This window comes from Octopus sinensis, linkage group LG1, assembly GCF_006345805.1.
Source record: "Octopus sinensis linkage group LG1, ASM634580v1, whole genome shotgun sequence".
Lineage (NCBI taxonomy): Eukaryota > Metazoa > Mollusca > Cephalopoda > Octopoda > Octopodidae > Octopus > Octopus sinensis.
In genome coordinates, this window is record NC_042997.1 from 203,020,957 (window position 1) to 203,045,361 (window position 24,405).

At 34.8% G+C, this 24,405-nt stretch overlaps 2 protein-coding genes across 6 annotated transcripts in view; one reads left to right on the plus strand and one right to left on the minus strand.

The window, feature by feature from the left end:
* Positions 1-13,548, plus strand: part of LOC115210248 (cyclin-dependent kinase 14) — a 183,642-nt gene extending 170,094 nt beyond the window's left edge. For all 3 annotated transcript variants that reach the window (XM_029778733.2, XM_029778727.2, XM_036508349.1), the window contains exons 11-18: positions 120-181; positions 2,965-3,085; positions 3,496-3,589; positions 5,843-5,906; positions 6,636-6,733; positions 7,613-7,703; positions 10,231-10,377; positions 10,973-13,548. In XM_029778733.2, coding sequence (XP_029634593.1) covers positions 120-181; positions 2,965-3,085; positions 3,496-3,589; positions 5,843-5,906; positions 6,636-6,733; positions 7,613-7,703; positions 10,231-10,349 — 649 coding nt within the window. In that variant the 3' untranslated portion in view covers positions 10,350-10,377; positions 10,973-13,548. The remainder of the gene's footprint in view (positions 1-119; positions 182-2,964; positions 3,086-3,495; positions 3,590-5,842; positions 5,907-6,635; positions 6,734-7,612; positions 7,704-10,230; positions 10,378-10,972) is intronic.
* Positions 13,549-16,459: 2,911 nt separating this feature from the next.
* LOC115211339 (alpha-catulin) overlaps positions 16,460-24,405 on the minus strand; it is a 349,449-nt gene continuing 341,503 nt past the window's right edge. For 2 of the 3 annotated variants that reach the window (XM_029780108.2, XM_036508401.1), the window contains exon 16: positions 16,460-18,991. In XM_029780108.2, coding sequence (XP_029635968.1) covers positions 18,764-18,991 — 228 coding nt within the window. In that variant the 3' untranslated portion in view covers positions 16,460-18,763. Of the gene's footprint in view, positions 18,992-19,852; positions 19,915-24,405 lie in introns of all 3 variants that reach the window. The other variant, XM_029780109.2, reaches the window with a different exon arrangement.

The window sequence follows — 24,405 nt, forward strand, 5'->3', positions numbered from 1 at the left end:
CTGTATTATGGATAAATTGAATTGTATCAGTAACTTTGAAGACTTACATTTAGTGTTTGACTAATCAATTGTAAACCAAAAGCCTCTTCATTAATAATTCCCACTTGTTTTAATTTTAGAGACTTAAAGCCTCAGAATCTCTTGATTAGTGATGAAGGGGAACTTAAACTTGCAGATTTTGGTAAGTATTCCAGTTGAAAATAATTTTGATATCCTATATATTTCGTTATGTGATTTTGAGGTAAATGCTATACTGATGTCAGTTATTGCTAAATGTTACATAATTATGCTGCACATTATTGTTTTAAACTATCCATTGCTGTCATGTTGTTACTATCATTTTTCATCAAAATCTCTAAATGAGAGAAGCACAAAGCTCCAGCTTCCTTCCCCCATCTTTCCCAGTCTTCGACTAACCTCATATTTCCATAATTTTCTTCTTTGTCCATTGCTTGTTGTCATTCAACGGTCAACCACAACCAACAACATGATTAGATGATAATATATAGGAAAGCAGTGAAGAACATACACTGGGATTGCAAACAACCACCCAACTGAAAAAAAGTCCATTATCTGTGTGTGTCTGTTCTACCCTACTGCTTGGCAACTGGTGTTGGATTGTTTATGACCTTGTATCTTAGCAGTTCACCAGACGAGACCAATAGAATTAGTACCAGGCTTGAAAAAAAAAAAAAATACCAGGGTTGATTTATTTGACTAAAAAATCCTGAAGATGGTGCCCCCAGCATGATCACAGTTCAATGACTGAAACAAGTGAAAGATATGATATGTGATAGAAGTAGTATCGAATTAAAATAGCCATCCAGGTACCCTACTTGAATACATTGTTGAAAAGCAGATTTACTGTGGTATTCTTCCAGAGGTAACACCTCTTATGGATGTGCTGTGTTTAGAAATAATATATATCATGGGGAGACAATACATATGAGACATTTTGACAAAGGAGAGAACTGAACTACAATTTCTTTATTTGTATTAAAATTCAACTCATCTTGTTTAAACATTGCAATATGGCTTGGGTGCTAATTAAGAGACTTGACCAATTTAATTTTAATTTCCAAACAAATCTCTTTTCCTACCCCAAACAATGTACACTCTTGTACTTAGTGTTTCTGTCATCATTGTACTTTTTGTATCCTGGTATGTTTGGTGAGAATCTTTGGGTGAGGAAATCATATTAAAACTTAAATATATTTTTTTTAACTTGTTGAAAGTGAGGAGGGGGGTAGACCCCATGAGACAGGTGAGCTTGATGTTTCATTTAGATTATTGCAAGTCACTGTTTAAAGGAAAGAGATGAGCAGGAAAAAGATTCCAGCGGGTCAGTGTTCTGGGGAGGAAGGACTGGGAATTGTGGTTAGTGCAGGGTGAGGTTAGAGGTGAATGGAACAAGAGTGACTAGAGGTGATGAGATGAGTGGATTACAGTACCCAAGTGATGGAGCTACAAGAGCAACTGGCTCCAAGGAATTGTATCTTGTATTTGCTGAGAATATAAAAATGACATCAATCATTGACTAATACTATTTTCCCCCTATCTGTAAATTTTTTTTATGGACCCTGCTTTAAGTATGTTAACACTAACTGTTGCTTTTCAAGTTAATGGCATTTCTGAATTGGTAAATTTCTTATTAGAATTTGACCCAAGTTATTTTCAATTTGACCCCGGTTCTAGTCAAGAGGTTGGCTCACACTAAGTTATTAGATAACAAATACCAATAAACTGAAAAACAGAATTTATGATTGGTAGATTGAACAGAGACAATGCTGGAGTTGACAGGATCATTTAGTGTTGCTAAGGTCCTGACAATGTCTCTAGTGTTGACGCCATGGCAAAACTCACCCCATACACTGTGTAAAGTAGTTGATGTTAGGATGGGCATTTAACCATAAAGACCATATCTAAGTATGTGAGTGAGACATGGTCTTCTGGCCTGTCTAGGTGAGCAGTAATTCTGAATAAGAACCATAGAAAATGGGCATAAAAGAAATGATGTTTTCAGTCGTGTTTGTTTGTCCATGGATAAGATATCTCAAAAACCGCTGGATGGATTCAGATGAAACTTTCTGGGATGTTTGGCCTTGTGACTGGCATGCACTGATTAGATTTTGGGATTGATCCAGTACCGGACAAGGATTCTGGATTATTTGTTATCTTTACTTTACATGATTATGATCTTATGTTGACTTTCAAGTCTTTCTCAATTATCTCCCTTTAGGCTGTTTCCAAAGTTTTATTTTTGTTTCTCTATTATTAATTTTACTCATGTCTCTATCTTAGTGGAAACTGATGGATAAAGAAATCAAACCACACAAACAAATGGCAGCAAAACTGTTCAGAAATTAAATAATACTAACATATTTTTATAATATATATATATTACATATTAACACTTTACATCTGTACATCGATCTAAAACAACAGGAGTACTAAAGGAAGGCCAGAAGAGAAGAGAAAGCCAAAAGATCTCTGCTATTCATTTAAAAATTCCTGAGTAGAGCTTACTATTATTACCTTTGCCTTTGAAACCATTTTGAATGGTGAATTTGTTAACTTTGGCTTATATGAGATAAGGATAAGCTATTTATTACTGTTACTAAATTTTCTACAACCACCTTCACATTCCATGACTACCATTAGGAACGATCAGATACCGGAGAAGGATTACGGATTATTTTTCCGATTTTTTTAACGTCATTTTTGAGAGTAGTCAGGTTAATTTCAGTTGAGTTTATTTCAGATAATTTCATTTTAAAAATCATTTCTGGCTAATCGTTGAGATGCTCTTGTTTCTGTTATATTTAGTTTCAGACCTTTATCAACTTAACACATTATTTTCATCATTTTCTTTCAGTTTATGCCTCTGACATTTTTTAAAAACTCCTTTGGAGTGTAGAGCAGTACAAAGAAAGAAAATATATTGGTTCTTTTGTTTTGTCTTAGGTTTAGCCCGAGCCAAGTCTGTTCCTAGTCGAACATATTCCCATGAGGTTGTCACTCTTTGGTATCGGCCGCCAGATGTACTGCTTGGATCAACAGAATATTCCACATCCTTGGACATGTGGTAAGTATAAGGTTAAAGCCATCAATAACCATTGCATATATTAGAAAATATCACTTTATTTTACCATCATTTCTGTGGTTAACTGCAATGTTGTTGTTGTTGCACATATCACATTTAATCTTTATCTTAACTTAAAACTCAATTTAAGCAACCATATTTGGATTAGCTAATAATAATAATAATGATGATATTAGATTCTTTCCATTACATTTATTACTTCATGTTGCTCATCAATAATGAGAGTGATTGGAACCTGAAATGGTAAACACTATGGAACTTGAATGTTAGAAACTTATTTAACTTTTTGTTGCTTACTTTTTTCTTTTTCCATTTCATCAAAATGAATGAATTTGGAACCAGAGCATTCTCTGCTTCGAGATGACTGAGATTGAATGCTTTTGTCTTTTCAGGGGAGTTGGTTGTATATTTACAGAGATGATATCTGGTGTTGCCACGTTTCCTGGGATGAAAGATACATACGACCAATTGGATAAGATCTTTAGAGTAAGACATTGCATTGGTTTTCTTTGTTCATATTGGAAGCAGCGGTAAACGGCAGGACCATTTAAATATTTTGTAGCTTTCAGTTTATATATTGAGTTCAAAATGTGTGTGAAACCCTGATTTTCTTACCCCCACCAGCATGGACAACGGACGTTAAATTATGATGATGCTGATAACTTGTGGATTACATAAAGTAAAATACCAATCAAGTACTGAGCTTAATTCACTCAACAGTACTCCTCAGAAACAACTCTTTGCTTCAAATATCAAACAGTGGTGTGGTGTGGTGGGCCCTTAAATCCTGTTGTAGGGTACCATCAAAACAAATCTGGTGGCACCCCTGCTTTCTAGGTTTGAACAAAGCTGATCTCTTCCAGACTGAGAGAGAGAAGACTTAACACTGATGCTGGTATTTTATTTATCAATCCCAAAAGGATTAAAGGCAGAGTGGATATGGGTGACATTTGACTTCAGAGTAGCAGGGAACTGAAACAGATACTGCAGAAAATTCTGTCCCTTATCTCAACAACTAAGCCAGATCACTGATTGACTCCATGAATTCTATTTTAAGTTCATTGTTCTAAAATTTCAACTATTTGGTCGAAATAAATTGGTAAAACTTTATTTGAAATTCTGACCTCCCAAATCCTCTAAGTGTGAGGGCATGTGGCCTAGTGGTTAGCGTGTTGCACTCAGGATCACAAAATTGCAGTTTCAATTCCCAGACTGAGTGGTGCATTGTGTTCTTGAGCAAAACACTTCATTTCATGTTGTTGCTGTCCACTCAACTGTAAATGAGTAACCCTGCAATAAGCTGTAATCATATTCATGGCAAATGTTGTGATCCCAGCCATTCATATACCAGTGGAAACTGAGTAACTGGTCTCAGCTTTACCAAAAATGTTTTCCAATCTCCACCTGAAATACTATAGAGGGGAACTAATCCATGGTAGACAACTCTACTGTAATTAATAGAACTAAGTTTGAAATCAATTTGACTAATTTTCTCTTCATTCCAATATCACTTTAAAAAGCATAACCCCTAAACACACCACAGAGCAAATGTTTTGATTCTGTACAAGAATAAGATTTTATTATAAATCAGCTATAGCCAAAACTCAGTCCTGGTAGAGTAGGTAGGTATACCAACCATGCAGGAGTGACTGTGTGGTAAGTAGCTTGCTCACCAGCCACATGGTTCTGGGTTCAGTTCCACTGTGTAGCACCTTGGGTAAGTGTTTTTTCAGGCCAACCAAAGCCTTGTGAGTGGATTTGGTGGGCAGAAACTGAAAGAATCCCATTGTACATATGTGTGTGTGTTTGTGTTTGTCCCCCACCATTGCTTGACAACTGATGGTGGTGTGTCTACATCCCTGTAACTTAGCTGTTCAGCAAAAGTGACCAATAGAATAAGTCCTGGGGTAGATTTGTTCAACTAAAGGTGGTGCTCCAGCGTGCCCACAGTCAAATGACTGAAACAAATAAAAGGTCAGGGTCAACAGTGTATTCCTCTTATATTAATGGGGGATACTTAAGATGTGAATAGGTTGCTGTCTCTCGCAGGTTGAATGCATTGCATCAGCATGAAGAGATGAATAACAGACGATGACCACTTTCACTGTTTGTGGAAGTTTCATTGGGAAATTATTAATAATAATAATAATAATAATAATAATGGTTTCAAATTTCGGCACAAGGCCAGCAACTTCAGGAGAATGAAGAAGTTGATTAGATCAAACTTCTGTACTCAAGTGGTACTTATTCTATTGACCCCGAAAGGATGAACAGTAAAGTTGACCTCGACAAAATTTGAACTCAGAATGTTGGCAGGCATGCTAACGCTTTTGCCAGCTTGCTGCCTTAATACTACTACTATTAGTAATAAGAGTGACAATTCACATTAATGGATTAGTGTTGTCTGTCAGAGCAAGAACAGCAATTGTTTGGTGTTTGAGGTTTAATAATATAATAATGAAATTATTGTATACAGTGCTCATGTGCCCCACAACTTGTCAAAAGTGCATATAAAGCATATGCAGTAATGTACAAATGTCTGGGAAGCGAACAGTGTATGAGCCAGATACATGCTTGCGTGTGTATGGAGGGGAGAAAATCAGGTGTAGTGTTGGTGAATCAACATGAATTTTGTGTGTCTTTAGGAATGTCATAAACTATAACACGTTTATTTAATTCTAATTTCACATCTTATGTGTCTTTCGGGAATACAGGAAATTTCATTTCTTTTAATTTCAGATCTTAGGTACCCCAACCGAAGAATCCTGGGAATCAGTAACGAGTTTACCTAATTATGATATAAGTATGTTGATTATTAATTATCAAAATTTTGAATGTTGTTACTTTTGATTTTGTAACATTTTAACCCTTTAGTGTTCATATTACTCTGTCAAATGTAATGCTTATTCACATTATTATGGAGACTTCAATATTTTGATGATGTGATAATTTATTTATAGAATGATGTTGTAGGGTAGGTGTGTGAGGCTTGATCAGGCCAGTTTGAACATAAAGCAAGTAGAATACATTGGCTGGATGTGCTCGGTTTAAATGCTAAAGCGTTAATAACTTTTTAATATTTTTCATCTTTATAAAATGAAAAATGAAGAATGCAGTATTTTTCCATATTGTTTACAATTCATTCATTCTGATGATGATGATGGTTTTGCTCTGTCTCTGTTACTAATAAACAATAGTTGCAGTGTGTGCCATCTTACTTCCTACTTAGGACTTGAAAGCATTTACATATTTAGTTCCCTAAACATTTTCCATCTGATACAATAGCTGTTTACCTTTATCCTTCTCTTCCCAATATTGTATTCAACATGGTTCTACATCTGTATAAGGATCTTTTAACCCCTCCTATGTTCACCTATATCATATAAAGCAGACATCCAATCTATACTATTTTCATTTCTTCTCTTGTATTTTTTCACCTTCGTATATATTATGCCTGTTGTTACTTTATAAATCATTTTGATACAGTTTCCTTCTTAAATTTTTGACTTCATTTTCTTTTTATCTTCAACAGCTAAATTCAATTTGTATAGCCCCCAGCCACTTATTCCTTGTATCTCTAAACTTGGTTGTATACCAAATGCAGCTGAATTGTCAACAAGCCTTCTACAAGTAAAATCATTATTTTTTATTTTATATTTTAATGTTTGAAACCTATTTCAGAATCTAATGATGTTATCCCAAATAAAATAGCTGAGCAAACTTTATAATCCTTTGATTATAAGTTCGATCCCATTGCACAGCACCTTGGTCTCCTACTATTCCAGCAGGTTGGCCGATGCCGTGTTAGTGGAATGTATCAATGAAATCCCTGTAGCAGCCTGTCTGTCTTTGCTAAATGTGGAGAGTTGTGTCCCTTTATAAATGTGTGTAAATATATATACTCTCTTTTACTTGTTTCAGTCATGTGACTGTGGCCATGTTGGAGCACCGCCTTTAGCCGAGCAAATCGACCCCAGGACTTATTCTTTGTAAGCCTAGTACTTATTTTATCGGTCTCTTTTGCCGAACCGCTACGGGGACGTAAACAGACCACCATTGGTTGTCAAGCGATGTTGAGGGGGAGGACACATATACATATATACGATGGGCTTCTTTCAGTTTCCGTCTACCAAATCCACTCACAAGGCGTTGGTCGGCCTGAGGCTATATAGAAGAAGACACTTGCCCAAGGTGCCACGCAGTGGGACTGAACCCGAAATCATGTGGTTCGTAAGCAAGCTACTTACCACACTGTCACTCCTACGCCTACTATAACCTAGTAATTTGATGAGTAGGTGTCAAAGTATCAAACTGAAATTAAGTACTGGGTTGACTGAAACCCTTCAAGGTGGTGCCCCAGTATGGCCACAGTCTAAAATTTACTGAAGCTATTAAAAACACAGGATATGTTTTGGAAGCAGTAATTTACTTTGTTGTATAATTGGTTAACAATACCTTTGACCATATTCCATGGGTTGAAATATTTTCACAAGTTTATTTCTTTTTCAGATGGAACCTTCCAAACGAATATGCGCCTCCGACGCAATGAAACACGAATACTTTTGGGATCTCCCACCAAAGATTCACCAATTACCAGATGGTAAAGTATTATCTCTTTTGCTGAAATCATTGGAAGGATGGTAATATTATTGCTAAGGCTGCAAGTTGGCAGAACCATTAGCATGCTGGGTAAAATGTTTAGTGGCATTTCTGCCAAGGTTAACTTTGCCATTCATCCTCTTGGAGTCAATAAAATAGGTACCAGTTGAGTATTGGGGTCGATGGGATCAATTTATCCCCTTCCCGAAATTGCTAGCCTTATGCCAAAATGTGAAATCAGTATTATTATTATTATTGTGTTCCAATTCCGCTAAGGTTGACTATGTCTTTCATTCTTTTGGTGTCAATGAGATAAGTACCAGTTGAATGCTGGGGGTGAATGTAATTGATTTAACCCCACTCCAGAACCTGCTGGCCATGGGCCAAAATTTGAAACTAATATTATTGTTAGCTGAGGTGGTGAGCTGGCAGAATAGCTGATGTGTCAAACAAAATGCTTAGCGGCATTTCTTTCAGTTCCTAACAATTTTAATGTACAAATAATACTGCCATGGTAAACTTTGTGTTTCCTCCTTTCCAGGTCAATAAAGATAAAGTACCAGTCTCGTACTGGGGTCATTGAAATCAACTTCCTCCACCTCAAAATTGTTGGCTTTGCACTAAAATTTGAAACAATTCTTATTGCTAAGGCAACAAGTTGGCAGAACTGTTAAGGCATTGGACAAACTATTTATTGGCAGTTCTTCTGACTCCATTATGTTTTGAGTTCCAATACTGCCAAAGTCAACTTTGCTTTCATCCCTATCGGACTGATAGAAGAGAGTACCAGTTGAAAACTGGGTTCAATGTAATTGACTTACTCCCTCCCCTTAAAATTGCTGGCTTTGTGTCAAAGTTTGAAACCATTATTCTTATAATTAATATTAGTCAAACCATCCTTGGCTGGCTTCCGTGCTGGTGGCACGTTAAAAGCTCCAATCAATCGTGGCTGATGCGGACCCCTGGCACCTGTGCAGGTGGCACGTAAAAAGCACCCACTACACTCTTGGAGTGGTTGGCGTTAGGAAGGGCATCCAGCCGTAGAAACTCTGCCAGATCCGACTGGAGCCTGGTGCAGCCCCTGGCTTCCCAGACCCCGGTTGAACCGTCCAACCCATGCTAGCACGGAAAACGGACGTTAAACGTTGATGATGATGAAGGCGGTGGCGAGCTGGCAGAAATGCTCAGCGGTTTTTCATCTGTCTTTATGTTCTGAGTTCAAATTCCGCTGAAGTTGACTTTGCCTTTCATCCTTTCAGGGTCGATAAATTAAGTACCAGTTGTGTACTGGATTCAATCTAATCAACTGGCCCCCTCCCCACAAATTTTGATCCTTGTGCCTAGAGTAGAAAAGAATATTAGTGGAGAAGACCTCAGTTCCTTTGTGGTAGCCAAGCATCTGATGTCCATTGTGGAGAGCAATATATGAGGTCTGAAACCGAATGGAATGTAGAGATGACAGGGAAATCAGAGGCAGAGGGGGGGGGGAGCCGTACAATGGATTGCAGAGAATAACATGAGTAGAATCAGTGATGGATGCTGTAAAGAGAAATGGCATAAGATAGTTGGGTCGTGTGCTAAAGAAGGACAGCAGAGACTGGATGAGAGGTGAATGATGGAGGAAGTAGCAGATCTAATAATAGGTCATGGCTAAAGATGATAGGGGGCAGAAATGAGAAAAGGGTTGGTGAGGAGGGAGATGTAGAGGAGAAGGCAGAAGAGACTCCCCTATATCTGAGCAGGGAGAATTCTTTTGTTGTTGTAATAGATGAACTGGTAGAATAATTAACCCTCAAAGCACCAGTAAATTCTTTACTGTAGTCTCAGCTACTAAAGTGACCTAATCAGCAATGAAAGTGGGTATATTGAAACCATAGTGGTCTAGGTTATAATAAGGTGGGAAAAGTTCAAGGAGCTATTGCCCCTGCAAACAACAAAGGGTTTTCTCTCCCCAAGCAAAGAGTGGGTTATATATGATGCATGTCAATGAACTGTTATGTCGCATGGTTGAGACACGTGCATTAAATGCAGAGGATATGTGGAAGTTGTAAAGATTTGGGTTGGGCATGAACAGTGATACACATAAGCTGAGAGAAGAACAAAGTATAGGATGAACCAGGTGTGGTGTGCTACAGTATTGGCTACACTGGACATGTAATGTGTATGAATGGTGAGAGGTGGGTGAAGAAGTGCCAGGAGATTCCCATGGAAGGAAGAAGACCAAGGAAAACATAGGTAGAAGTGATGAAGGTTGATTGAAGAGGAACTGACAAAAGAGTGCAAGAAATGGCATGAAAGTATGGGAAAATTAATGTTAAAAATGAACACAGAAAAGCATTTTATGTGTTTGACTTCAAATCTTTTTAAAGTTAATTTTTCCTCTCATCCTTCATAAGTCAATTAAAATGAAGTAATAGTGTATATGATTGATTGATTCCTCGCTCAAAATTGCTGGCTTTGTGTCTATGTTTGAAAGCATTATTAGTTAAAAGTTGCAGTAGTATTTCACACTTGTTTTATCTCCACAGTGGCTTCCATATTTGACATTCCTGGTTTGAAACTTCTGCCTGAAATGAATGAACCAGTCAATGCTGCTCAAAAAAAGCCCACTTGTCGCAGTGGCATACGAACCACGTTAAAGGCATGAGAATGGGATTGGTTCATAGAGACTATAGGTAAGTTTTAGGAACTAACTTAAATTACTCTCCACCCTCACTATAAATTATATTTGATAAAGAGATAGCAGTTGTCTATGAGGAAATGTAAAAAAACCCTCAAAAAACTTCACAGCACATCAATAATCAGTAAAAAAGAAGAATCTACTGGAGTGTATATTTTTAAAGCTTTCGTGATAGTATTTTGAATTAAATTCACTGCTGTTGTGTATCACTTTTAAAAATAATTAAGAATTTGGTGGGATTTAGGGAGAGAACTCTATTTGGAACATAACTTGAGACGAAGTTCTTAAATTGAATTATGACCAACAGCTTTTATGCTAATATGTTTAACTCTTTCAATACTGAACTGAGTGTCCCCGACTCTATCAAGTAACCTCCTTGATTAAAATCCTCCAAAATTTCTTAATTTGTTCCAAGCAGCAGCTTAGCAACAGCAAAGTTATTTTACTAAATTCTTCGTAATTTTCAAATTAAACTGAAACAAAATAGAATCATGGTAACAAAGGGGTTCAAATTAATACTTAAAAACTGATTTCAAACATTAAATAGTTATCATTGTTAACTAAACTGTTTGACTTTTTGAATATTACAGATATGAAAGTTTCTACTCAAGATGGCAACTCATTTGGATTGTTCAACATTAGAGACCACTAGCAGTAGTGATGGTCACTAATGATCCTCTCAACAGATTTCATTTGTTCCTTTGGTCTCATTATTCCACATTAATCATCCATAATGATCAATCTAAGTTTCAAGCTGTAGCCAAGCTAGACCAAGATCATCTGCTGCATATTCCTGTTAAATATGCTCCACAATATTTGCTGTCCATTCTTAACAGATCTCTATTGAAATGGTCAATTAGAAAGAAAATGTTAATTTGTGTTGTTGAAAGACTAAACAAGCTGGCGTACACCAAAGAGGAATACCATCTTGAACTAAAAAAAATAACAACCAAAACAAACTTGATTTATATCTGAAACTAGTCCATTGCTTAGAGCCTCAATTTTGTGCCTGCAAATCTCCCCCACATCCAACATTACTACTATAATAGTGATTGAAAGAACTTTCCAAGACACAGACAAGACTTTTTTTCCTATTGCAATATATTTAAAACTGGCTCAACATATGGAGAGAGAGAGAGAGAGAAGAAAAAAAACTATGCCTGCAATGGGCCTGTATTTCATAAAGTCCAGAAAAATGGTGAAAAAGGAAATTTTATTTTCGATACTGAACTCCAAAGTATAAAACTAAACCCTTAATCATGTGAAGCAGTGAGTGGCGTTGGAACTAAATTCTTCGTGTAACCTTCCACTCCTCCAGGTATTTTCTTTAAAACGTCTACTTCCCCCATATTATGACAATCCAATTGCTAATTCCTCTAAATTGATTATTACTGGCTGATTGTTAAAGAAAGCCAGTGCTGTTTGTGCCCTTCTCTGTCTGAACCCATTAGATTCTGTTATATTAAACGATTATAGTTATGACTGCTAATTCATGAATGCTTTTTTTTTTTAAAAAGAAAAGAAAAAAAAAATCCTACTCCCTATTTAGCAGTTAATAAAAGCCATTTGGCTGTGTTATTTTCCAAGTTTTGGATAGATGAATGAGTAAATTACACTTTGTGACATTTTATAAACTTTGATAAATTAGTTTGTTACACGAAGGTTTACAAAGAAACAAAACTTATCAAGTAGAACTGGTTCATCTGCTCTATAAATAAATACTCAAAAGTGATTTTTTTTTAACGAAAAAGAATATTTGTTTAAAAAATATTGAAAAGCTGTGAAAGAGATAATTCTTTACATTTATACAAAATAAAACATGTCCTTGCACGCAATACACGGTGCTGACATGATGAAGTTATGAAGATTTTATTACAATCTTTTCTTATAAATCGAATCTGTGAGAAAAATATTTTTTCAGAACAATGAATGACCAAACTTGCTATCTTAAAGGGACCACCAATTTCCATTCTATGAAAGCTTGAGTGCTGAAGTCATAAGGGATTTCTGTGATCAAACATCAGTGCTAGAAGAAACAAACAGCACTAAGTAATGAATCTTCTTTAACCAGCTGATAACTTACTGGTTTTGGGGGCCTAAAACTAATTCCTGAAAATCTTGTCAAACATCAAGAAACCACACACAATTAGTAAATGTGTGTCTTGTGTTAGGCTGTTTAGTTGCAGAAAGAAAAATTTATATTCCAAACTAGAATGATACAATGGGTCTAATTATTTTGAAATATTTAGACTAGACAAGGAAAGCAATAATAATTTACTTTTACTGAAAATGTTAAAGAAAAACTAAAAGATCTAATGAAAAATTTCTCACACTGCCGTAAAAATTCATGTTTTCTCAAGTTTTGCTTTCAAATTAATCTTGTTCCTTGATAATTTTAATCTGGTTGGCAGTTGATGCTTATAGCAATTTAGAGCTACTAATCCTAATCCTTTAGAATTTCCTCTGTCTGACCCCCTACCTTTATTAAAAACCTAAATCATTTCCAGTAGAAATACCCTTTCCCAAAACATACCAAATCCTGATTCCTTTTTCTTTATTCACAAAGCTTTAAAAGATGGCACCAGCCCATCCTTATGCCTCAGTACTCACCATAATCCCAGAGTGAGTGAGACCCCTATATACTTTTCTGATAATAGCTCGTTTGGAAACTAATATTATGATAATCAAAAGGTTTGCTCAAATTGTTTAAGCATAGTTATGCTGATTGCTTTAGCATGATATTTATGGAAAAAAATATAAAACTAACAAAAAAACAAACAAACAAAACATAGAAAGTATTCAATGGATCATCTCCCAAATCTCATAGCTATAAATTACCCCCGCCCCACTTTTTTTTTTTTTTATGAACATCACATCATTCTGCCATTGATATTTTTCTTTTTTGCAGAGATCTGTTCATCATGAAGATATTTCTAAATTTATTTTATTTGGTCCACTTACGTGAAGTCTGTGGCATTGCTTCACTCCATAAATATATAAAATTTCCTATCATCATTCGGTTTCCAATTCATCATACTCACAAAATGTGCATCGTTATGCACGCTGACTGTTAACAAAATAATGCAAATTGTACATTCCTGCATTTTTTTTTATTCTGTAAGAACTTGGAATAAATACTTTCTGTAAAGATTGTTTAAAAAAAAAACATTTTAGTTTGTTTACTGATCTTGTGTCACTGGAGACATTTGTGTCCAGTTTTCCCTACTTTGATGACTTGTTGGACAAACTTGATCCAAAGGATTGGTTAGTGATCAAAGATTATGGAATGGATGGATTTAGTGAAACAGACATACATAGAGGTCAAAGTATGTCGTGTATTTCAGAGTGTTACATATGGATTAATTAAAACTGCAATTAACAAAAGTGCACATCAAATCAGATGACACTAAAAACAAGTGGAGTATAATTTCGTTATATAATGTAATAATTAATATGAGGAACGTATAGCTGTACTATATAAGTTCTTCCAATCACTATTGTAGTTGTAATGGAACTTTATATTAGATAATTTACATCAGTTTAATGTCCACTTATCCATGGATGGAATTTGTGGAGGCAGATTTTGTTTCTATCATTATTAAATGTTAGGTTAGCCCAAATATCACTGAAGTCGATTCTGCCTTTTACCCATCTAGGGGTCACTGTTGTCAGCTAATACCCTCTACACAAAATTTCAGGCATTGATTATTTTTACAATAGCTTTTTTTTTTTCATATTAAGTTTTCAAAGTAACTAGAGGTTATCTTTTACTGGTTTCAGTCACTGACTAGCAGTCCTACTAAAGCCAACCCCCAGTACTTATTTTTTAAGTCGGGTGCTTATTCTATCAGCATTATTTGCTGAACCCCTATATTATGGGGATATAAGCAAACCAAAACTAGTGGCGACGGGGACAGACAAAATCTTCACATTCAACAGATTTGCACCAAATCCAAAACCAGCCGGTTGTTAAGCAAGTTTCTTTACCACACACCCATGCCTAATGCTAGTTTTCCTTTGTTGCATGTCTTTGCATGAAAGAAAACTAACATTTTCTTCCAGTTTGGTCATAGAAAAGCAAATATTTAGGTCACGCATGATAAATTATTCAAGTTTAATTAGATAACTTACCCACATATCCAGCACAGATTAATTGGTCAACATGATTATGATAGATTGCTATTAGACTGAAAGCATATAGTTTGGTAGGTGTTGTTCCTCTAAGTAGTTGGATGTCTTACATTTATTAATTTTCTACGATGAAAAAATATCTGAAACCATGAAGTAAAATGGGCAAATATCTTAATCTTCTCAATATTCTGTATGTATTAAACGTAGCTTCTTGCAAAGTCGATTAGTAACAGCATGAAATTGGTTGGGAGGAGGAATGGTTCAAATTGGTGTCAATCCTACCATGGCTATCTCTTACAACACAGAATCAATCCTAGAAACCCTAGAAATATCTTTTACAATAACTACTGAAGAGACCAGACAGAACGCAGCACTAGATTTAGGAGCTTTGTCTCTTATTTTTGAGATCAAATCCACCCAACATTGAATTTACTGTGTATTTTTATTGTTAAAAAATAATGGCAATTTAGGGAAAGAAATTTAATTCACTGCATTCTATCCTACAAAACTTGGCCCTGGGCTGGCTCTTTGGATAATTTTTTAAATGACTTTGCTATGCTAAAGGTAATGGAGGGGGGGCATCTCAACCTGGAAACTTGGCTGCAACTGAGTGGACTCTACTAAAGGCAATTGACAACAATCAGAAAGTATTAAACCAGGTATTAGATAAAATCTACTACATTTAGTTTGCGTCTACCAACTTTCACATATAAAACTTTGCTGTGGAGCTCTGCCAAAAGAGACTACGCAATCGGGTTGAACTCATAATCATGTAACTACGAAATGAATCTTCTTAGCACACGGGTCATGCTAGATCACATTCACTAAAAGTGATGTGCTTCATGCTATTGTATTACACTTTCTTTACTGAAAATTTTGGCCTTGCAGCAACCAGTTATATCATCCTTTAATGTCCATTTGCCATGGGTTTTTATATAGATATCTTGGGTCATCACATAAATAATGCAGTTTTTTTATACTCTCATTTTTCAAAATTAAAATAAAGTTCCTTTTTAATTTAAAATATACTCTCCATTTCCTACAATGTTCTTTCATCTATCTTGTTGACTTGCAAGTCCCTTCTTCCAAAATTCACTTGTCCATAAAAACACTTCTCTGGTACTGTTCTAATTTTGCCTACAGAATCCATGTTTTTTCCATCTAAATGATAATCTGATGGGGCAATGTCCATCAAATAGGGTGGGTGCAACATCATTTCCCATTCAAACTGCTCCAGCCTTTGGAATGACATCCTTTGCTGTATGTGGCTGTGACGATTAGACTCGGGAAGTTTGTGAGGAACCCATTGACCCAATTTGCTAACTTTTCTGATGGCATGCAAGTGTTGATGAATGGTTGAATGACCAAATCCAACCTTCTCTGCTAGTTCCTCAACAGTTGTTACAAGGGAATTTTGTTCCACCTGGGTTTGCAAGACGTCTTCGTCAAGCTCTACAGATCTTCCAGGACGAGACTCATTTTTTAGGCTGTAGTTTCTGGCTCAGAATTTCTGGAACTACCATTAACACAGGCTTGCACTTATTGTTTGAACCCCATATACTACATTAATATTCCTCCCACTTTCCGTTACGTTGTTGCCTTTATTGAATTCATAAAGCAAAATATGCCAAATATGCTCCTTTGTCACTTCCATTATAGCTTTGAAGAAAAATAAGGACAAGATAGAAAATACTACCTGCTTTTATAGCAAGTTGATGCAGGTAGTTTATCCCACCCCCCTCTGACTTTTAGTTCATGCAAATGAAACAAAAAACAAAAAACGCATTATTTATGAGATGACCCAATACAGTCTGAAAAGTAAGGAATATATAAACTTAAATATTATTGTTTCATACCAAAAACAAGACATTAAAAATCCATACCTTTCATGTATATCTGTGACCTGATGTTAAAGAAATTATGTTCCGATAAACCATCAACATTCATTAGCTGAGAAAATTTTATTGAAGATTTTCTTTTTTTTTTTGACAATTATCTGTTTAACAGCAGCAAATCGTTCTACGTTTGTTGCCCTATAACAAACAATAGATTACGCATTTTATTGGAAGTTGACAGCGACTCATGTATTCATGTTGAAACAGTCACAAATAAGTATTACAACTCATACCTAAAATGAATTGCAGGAGACAGCATTCCAAAACAAATTGTGCAAGACAGATTGGATACTTTTTTTTAAAAAAAATTTTCTACACCTTAATAAGGATCGATAAAAATAATTACTTTTTTTTTTAAAACTTATTTTTAAGTGTTAAGGTTGATTTCTTTACAAGATTGCTCAGGTTAACATTAAATTTCTCTCTCTCTCTCTTTTTCACTCTCTCTCTCTTTCAAGTGTGATATAATAATATTTCAAATAAAAATAATCCGAATATCATCACAGGAGTGCCGTGGGCAGAATTTGTCATTTATAGAGTTGGTGGGCTAGCAGAAGACAAAGTGCCATAATGCATACACATACAGTATTAATCAGGAGATAATAATAATGTGCTAGTAAAATAGATTCACACAGAAAAAGCCATTGATATAAATAGCAATACAGTTTTAGAAAATGTACATGCAGATTGGATTGCATCAAATGATTTGCAGCAGTTTTATGAAGGAGCCCTGTTGTCCATGTAATATATATATTATATACATAAAGAGCTGTTTACATGACAGACGTGAAGCCTGAGAGTTTTACAATTGGATAAATAGGAAGCTGTGACATTTATGCCTTTCCCAGGCTAAAATGAAGTGAAATGGTTACAACTTGCATTCAATGCCAGGTTGTAGATGGCATCACTAAGAATTTCTAATATGCCACAATTAATTAGAATCCCACTTACTCCATTAGTTTTTGCTTTTTTTTCTCATTATTATTCCATCTTATTTTTGAAGATGTTCACTGCCCCCTCCCACAAGAAGAAATATTGGTGGATTACTGGAATCATTTAAACATAAGAAAGGAATTGCTAAATATCTCTATTCAGTATTTTCTCTTATTTTTCATAAATTTGTTGTTAGTCGGAATAATGAAAACAAAATAATACATAAATGACTTGAAAAGCAAAAATAATAACTTAATATAATTAATTAGTAAGGAGAAAAAAATTGAATTAAAATTTAGAAAATAAAGTTTAATAAACTGGAAAAGAAAATCAAATGATGTAGAGCTTGATTGAAGGAGGGGGACTTCTGCAATCTGTTCGCAATATATATATATATATATATATACATATATATATATAAGATGGAAATAGCCTGTGTGTATTGGATGGAGCAATAATACAGAAGCTAGGGAAAATTACTAATATGTAATTGAAATGTTGCCTGTAAAACTCATTAAAAGCTGGATCTGAATGTAACGACTATTAATAAATGTCTCCTGTATTAGACATTGAGATTAATACTTTGTCAATGAAAAAAAGTTTACTGTACATACGTTACAAAAAGGTATACTTTACACCCATACACATGTATCTCTGGTGCATGCTGTGTCCTGTGTTAGCTGCTCTTGGCTGTGGAAATCCTAACCTTTGATATGTACTGCATAGATTAAATTTTTACTGTAACACAAACATTAAACCCTTACATCAGTAAAGGAATAGAAATATTTTTGTCAATGTACCAAATCAGAATTTCAATTAAAAAAAATTAAAAAAAATACTTATTTTTGTTAGAGCTGCTGTTGGTAAAAGTAAGATCTTTGTGCCATTTGAGGAAATGTTTAAGAGTTTTCTTGTCAAGGAGGACAATATGAAGACACTAATGAAAACACTACATCACAGAGACATAATTACAAACAAGCAGGGATGGGCAGGGGGGAAGAAGGAGAAAAAAAAAGTCGATCATTTTGATTGAGAGAGGAAAGCTTATTACAAACTTATTGAATATTTCACACTGGTATATCTTTGTCATCACTGACGACAGGAGTGAATGGATTAGAAGAGACACGAGAGATGACTGGGAAGCTGAGAATTTAGAAGCCATACACAGAAGGAATTACACGCACTTCTGGAAACTAAAATTTCAATATCACAGAATAATTACTAGATTTCTTTTTTTTTTGTTTGTTTTTCTTGTTTTGTAAATGTTTAAATGTCTATTTTCATTGATCAATCTTCTCTCACCAGTTTTTGCTGTTGTCACCTAAGTGATGATATACTCTCTTCTTCTCTATTTAAACACTTTGGTTGATGCTGACACTGCAGTAGTTTTAATGAAAATTGCCCATCCTCACAAAGCCAGTCTCAGGAGTCTAGAAGTCCAATGGTAGATAAAGGCTTATTAAGCGATGAGCTGCGGTAAAGACCTTCTATGTAGGAGTTCTGTAAAGAAGGTGGCGCAGTGGTGGTAGTACTGCTGCCACCCGACTCGCTTCCAGCATCAGTGCCACCGTTTGCCTGATTATCAAGGCGTTGGGAGCTTCCACGCCACTTGTAAGACTGGACAGACGTTGACCGGCAGTCTATGTTGTACTGAAAAAGACAAAAAAGGAAAAGTAAAAATATTGACTTCTAGCCATGTCGTGTTGTAACGATATTCTATTAAAGATGAAAACTACAGAATTGGGTTAAACAGTAACTGGACACTCGTGCTTAATAAATATAAAAAAAAAAAAATGGTTGAGTTTTGTTTTCCTGCTGATAAATCTTGATCAATGACTATTTAAAAATACTTGGTGATTCAGTGATGCTGTGAAATAATGTGCCACATATTTTTAATAAAACAACAATTTATATCCTTTTAATTAGTTTTTAATTTCTCTGTCTAAGTGAATCAATAAGCAGAATGAATTGAATGTTTAGAATGAACAAAAAGAAATGAAGTATTTAGTATTTGAAAGTTTGAGTGAAATCAGAGCCAATTGCTTTAATTATAATTAATTAAACAATGTGCTATCATTGAGATTTGTTATGAAGGTAAGCCATATACATTTATATGTGCTCTCAGATAATATATTAGGCAGAGAAAGAAAAATGAGATTAGTGATTAATTAATTAATATACTAAGTGTCATGAGTGCTGTACTGTTCCTTGTGATTAATTTACAGAGTGTCATAGGTGCTGCGTTGTTCCTAAGTGAATAAAAACATCTTTCTCAAATTGCTTTCCTTGGGAAGTTAATCCCTGTGTTGTTTGTAGGTGAGAGAGGGACATGAGAAAGACATGCCAATCAGCAGATGGTGTACGAAGTTAGTAAGAAGCTGAAACGAAGATCAAGAGTGATTTTTTTTAATACTGCAAATGGCTAGTAGACAATGTGATGTGCTCTAGAAAGAGGTAAATCTAGCTGGTGAATTAGGATTAGAAACTTCTGTTGTTGACTAAAATACTTGCTGTTGCATAAATCAGTTGTGCAGTCAGCGATGGCCATCTTTAAGAGGTCTTTTGGATTTCAGCTGGAATAAAAACACCAAATTCTGGTTCAGAGCAAACAATTCATAGTTAATCCTGGTTCCACACTTTGGTTTTAGTATAACAATTATGGAAGATTGTGACTTTAGATTAATAAAGAAAAGATTCATATATATATATATAATATATATATATATATATATATATAGAGAGAGAGAGAGAGAGAGAATATTAAGCAGTATAATCCAACTGCTGCAAATATAAATGTTATTGTTATCGGAAATATTTAACACCAGGCAAATTAAAGATTATATTAGTGGAAGGAAACAATTTAAATATAAATTTATTAGTATATTAATTACACATAGACACACACACAATTATCGATTTGGGAATGTTTGAGCTATTTTGAGACTTATTTTTAACTCTCTTCATAGAACCTCTTCTGAGACTGCTGAGAGTTCTAGAATATAGCATTCATGCTTTAAAATGATTTCTATGAAAATCTTCCATCAAAATTTTGTATTTATTTATGTTTCAAATACCAGCTTAACCCTTTCGTTACCAAACGGCCCGAAAAAAATTTTGGTTAATGTGACCAAACCGCCCAAACCCACCCGTATTTACCTATTCATATTTAAATGAGAATATCAGAGCAAATCTCTTTAGTACATTCGTGAAAACATGTATTATACTTCGTAAACAGTTCAACTACAGTTTTGTACAAGAATCGAAGTGTAATTTTAATTCCGTGAATTTTGGGAGATTTTTTTCCAAAATTTGTTCCTATTGTGTTTTTAAAATTTGTAATTCTGACAAAAAATGGATACGAATTTCATTAAGCAGCGAGTCAGAATTCGAAGGATTTTCTACTGAAGACCTTGATAAATCTAACTCTATGACTGAAAAAAAAAAGCATATGGTATTTGATAATGAATCTGATGTTTCATTTTCCGAAAGTGAAAACAGTGAATCCGAGAGCTCCGACAGTGTTAAAGAAAATGAATTGGCACCTGAATGGAGTGAAAATTTAAAAACTGTTTCTTTCGGTGATTTTTCTGAAGAAACTGGACCAAGCCACAGACTTTCCCAGGAGAGTAAAGCCTTAGACTATTTCTTTTTACTTTTTCGAATGAGCCTATTTGAAATCATTACGGCGGAAACGAACCGTTATGTTGAATGTAAACAAAGCAAAAGAAAGGATAGTTTGTGGTTTCCCACAACCTTAAATGAAATTAAGATTATTTTGCCATAAATATTATTATGGGTATCAGAAAGTTACCCAGAATAACAAATTCTATCGTAAAATTTTGTTGTATACCCAATTGAATATTAGCTAATAACCCATTTTCTATAGCGATGTTTGAACAAAATTTTAATATTTTATATTTTGTTGAATTTACCTGTATCTACCTGCAATTAGAGTCACTTTGTGACAAAAATTATAGTATAGAATTGGTTGAGAACATTTCATTAAATTATCTTCCAAAAATCACATTAATATATTGATAAATAAAAAAGTTATAGTTGTTTAATGAAACCAGACTAAATTTATGATTACGTTAGAAATTAATTGAAACACATAAGGGTATTTTGGTCAGAAATATAGTAACGAAAGGGTTAATAATGACATATTTTACTAAATTGTTTAGTCTAAAAGCTGATTGAAATAATTTAGTCTAATTTACAGAAAGATGGTAACAAAAGTGACAAAATGCAGATAACTTTTAATTCCATTCATGATAAACAAAAACTGTACAAGTTAATGTTTTTGCTGGTCAATAAATCAATGTAGTTTACACTGATCATTATAAATTGTACAGATGATATGAGGCTTCAATTTCAGCATAAAAATATCTCATTTGATAATATCCAACACAGAAAAGAAAAATGTTGCAAATGGAGTGAATGTTATTCATAACATTCATTCCATTTGCCATAATGTTCTGCAAGTTGACTGATGAATCAATGTATACGTTTGTGTGTTTCAGTACACACACACTTTTGTCATGCATCTTTACAACATAGACAGAAAAGTGTAGATATTGATACAAAAGTTCAACATCTTTGGTAAAACAGTCCGTGATGAAAACACCAGGTATCTTAGATACTGGCAAAAGTCTGGTGAGCTTGTAGTAGTTCTTGATTAAGTTTGGTCACAACTTTGTTAGCAAGTCGGTTACTGTTCTGTCTGGTAGTATTTGGGTTCCCAGTAAAAGCATTGGAATTGATGAAGATGACTTCATCGCTGGTCTGCTGTGGCTGTTGAAAATACCATTGTTACAATGACTACCAGATACATTACTACAACCAGTGGCACCTTTGGGACATGGATTGGTACACTGCAGCCTGGTGCTATGTCTTTGAGTTGAGACAACTGGCTTAGCTGAGAGTTTAACAACTGAATTTATTAAGAAGTGGGAGCACTAAATAATGGTAAGTGAAACTGCAATGTTATTATCAGTGCAAATATGCATTCAAACTGGGGGACAAGCTACTCACTGAGTTTTGTCATGGAGAATATATCTCGCTTCTTGACAAATGGTACGTGTATACACCTACATCAGTTCACAGCACCATCTGCCTAGACTGAGATGCTAGCATTTCGGAGCAGTTGTCTCCTCATCAGTTGCAGATGACACTGCGAACTGAATTAAGAGATTACTTCTTCTGCTTGGTGTCTGTGACCGATGAGAAGACAACTGCTCTGAAATATTAACATCTCACAGTCTAGGTAGATGGTGTTGCAAGCTGATGTAGGTGTATACACACCATTTGTCAACAAGCAAGATATATTCTCCATGACAAAATGCAGTGAATAGCTTGTTCCCCAGATTGAATGTGCATCAAATGTATTTGGGTTGATAACAACATTGCAACTTGATTTGTCAAGTATCCCCCCCTCCCTATGAGAGCTCTTCTGAACAGCAATTCAAACCTGCTTTATTTGTCTAAGTCACCAGTTGATTAGAAAAGTGATGATAAGGACCAGTTGTCAATGAAATATGAATATTAACCAATTAATTTGTAATATTATGATGTAGGAATATTGTGTTTGGTTGGATGAATGATTACAAAGTGTCTCTATATTGGCTCAGAATGACAATTTGATGATGTTTGTGTGATGGGAATGTTCTGATGGAGGGTCGACATGAAGGCTTTTGAAAAATATTTCAGTATATTTCATCTCAGAACAGTAAAAAGGATTTTCTTTAAAAAAATTAAGTTTCTCTTTACGTCCACTTTTCCATTCTTGCATAGGTTGAACAGAGTTTATTGATTAAGATTTTTGTATTGCTAGATGCTCTTTCTGTCATCAACCCTCACCTGTTTCTAAGCAAGGTAAATATTTCCCAATGGCCACACATGTTTCTGCAGAATACTGGAAAGGCATGACATTGCTTTGTATGACAGTGACAATCATTTGCAACTATCAGTTGTAAATGACAAGAAGATACAAACACACATATACATAGACACAACAGGCTTCTTCCAGTCTTTGTCTACCAAACCCATTCACAAAGCTTTGGTTAACCATTCACAAGTCTTTGGTCACTTAGTGGAACTCAATCCAAAACGATTTGGCTCGCTTCTTTACATCACAACCTACAGTAGATTCTTTTGATAAATACAAATTTTACCATTCGGTTACTCCACAGCATATTTTATTTGTTGTTTAACGCTGTCAGTCCTGCTTAAATATTAAGCTTTTTCAGCCTTGTCACTCCATCTGCTTCCAGCTCAGCATATGCAAACTTATATTGTAGGCATACAACTTTGTCAAATTTACTTACTAAAAAAAGTAGTCAGTCTGTTTATATACATATAAAATCTATTAACTCCAGAGAATAGGAGCTACTAATTTGCATGCTGTAAGGATTTAACAGTTTTACTTAAAATCAAAAGCCTGTCAACAGGGAATTCTTTCTGTTTTAAGACAGTTGGATGATAAGAAGAAGGGCATTTTGCTCCTATTTCTAACACCTGAACCATCACCTACACCTCCCCTCGTTAGCTTGTATTTCAGTTACATGAAGCATGAACCAGCTATTTGCTGCTTTAGACTTTCCAACTTCCTGAAAGATCAAATTTAAGGTTCTGATCCTGTTTCAGTGCTGAGCTGTGATTGGTTGAAAAACAATATTAAATTATTGCAGAAATAGTTGCATGCTCAGGTTACTTAATTGGGTTCCAGCTGCACTGAACATTAAATCCCTGGCTGTTTTACAAACGTGTCATCCTAGAATGCACAACAAACCCTCATCCCTACCCAAAAGTTCTACTTTATATTGTTTCAATGTTTTTCTCTTGTTTTAATATTTTTCATTTATAAAATTAAATACTTAACGAAGATTTGTTCATTTAGTGATGGAGTGTGAACATTATTTTTGATCTTATGTTTCTATAGCTTCATTAAAATTAATTATGTCAGCATCTTTAATTGATTTAACATGATAAACTGCTTGAGCTGTAATGCTAGAATCACTACATTGAATACGTCAAGATCAATATCTTTCAGTTTGCTACCTCTCTAG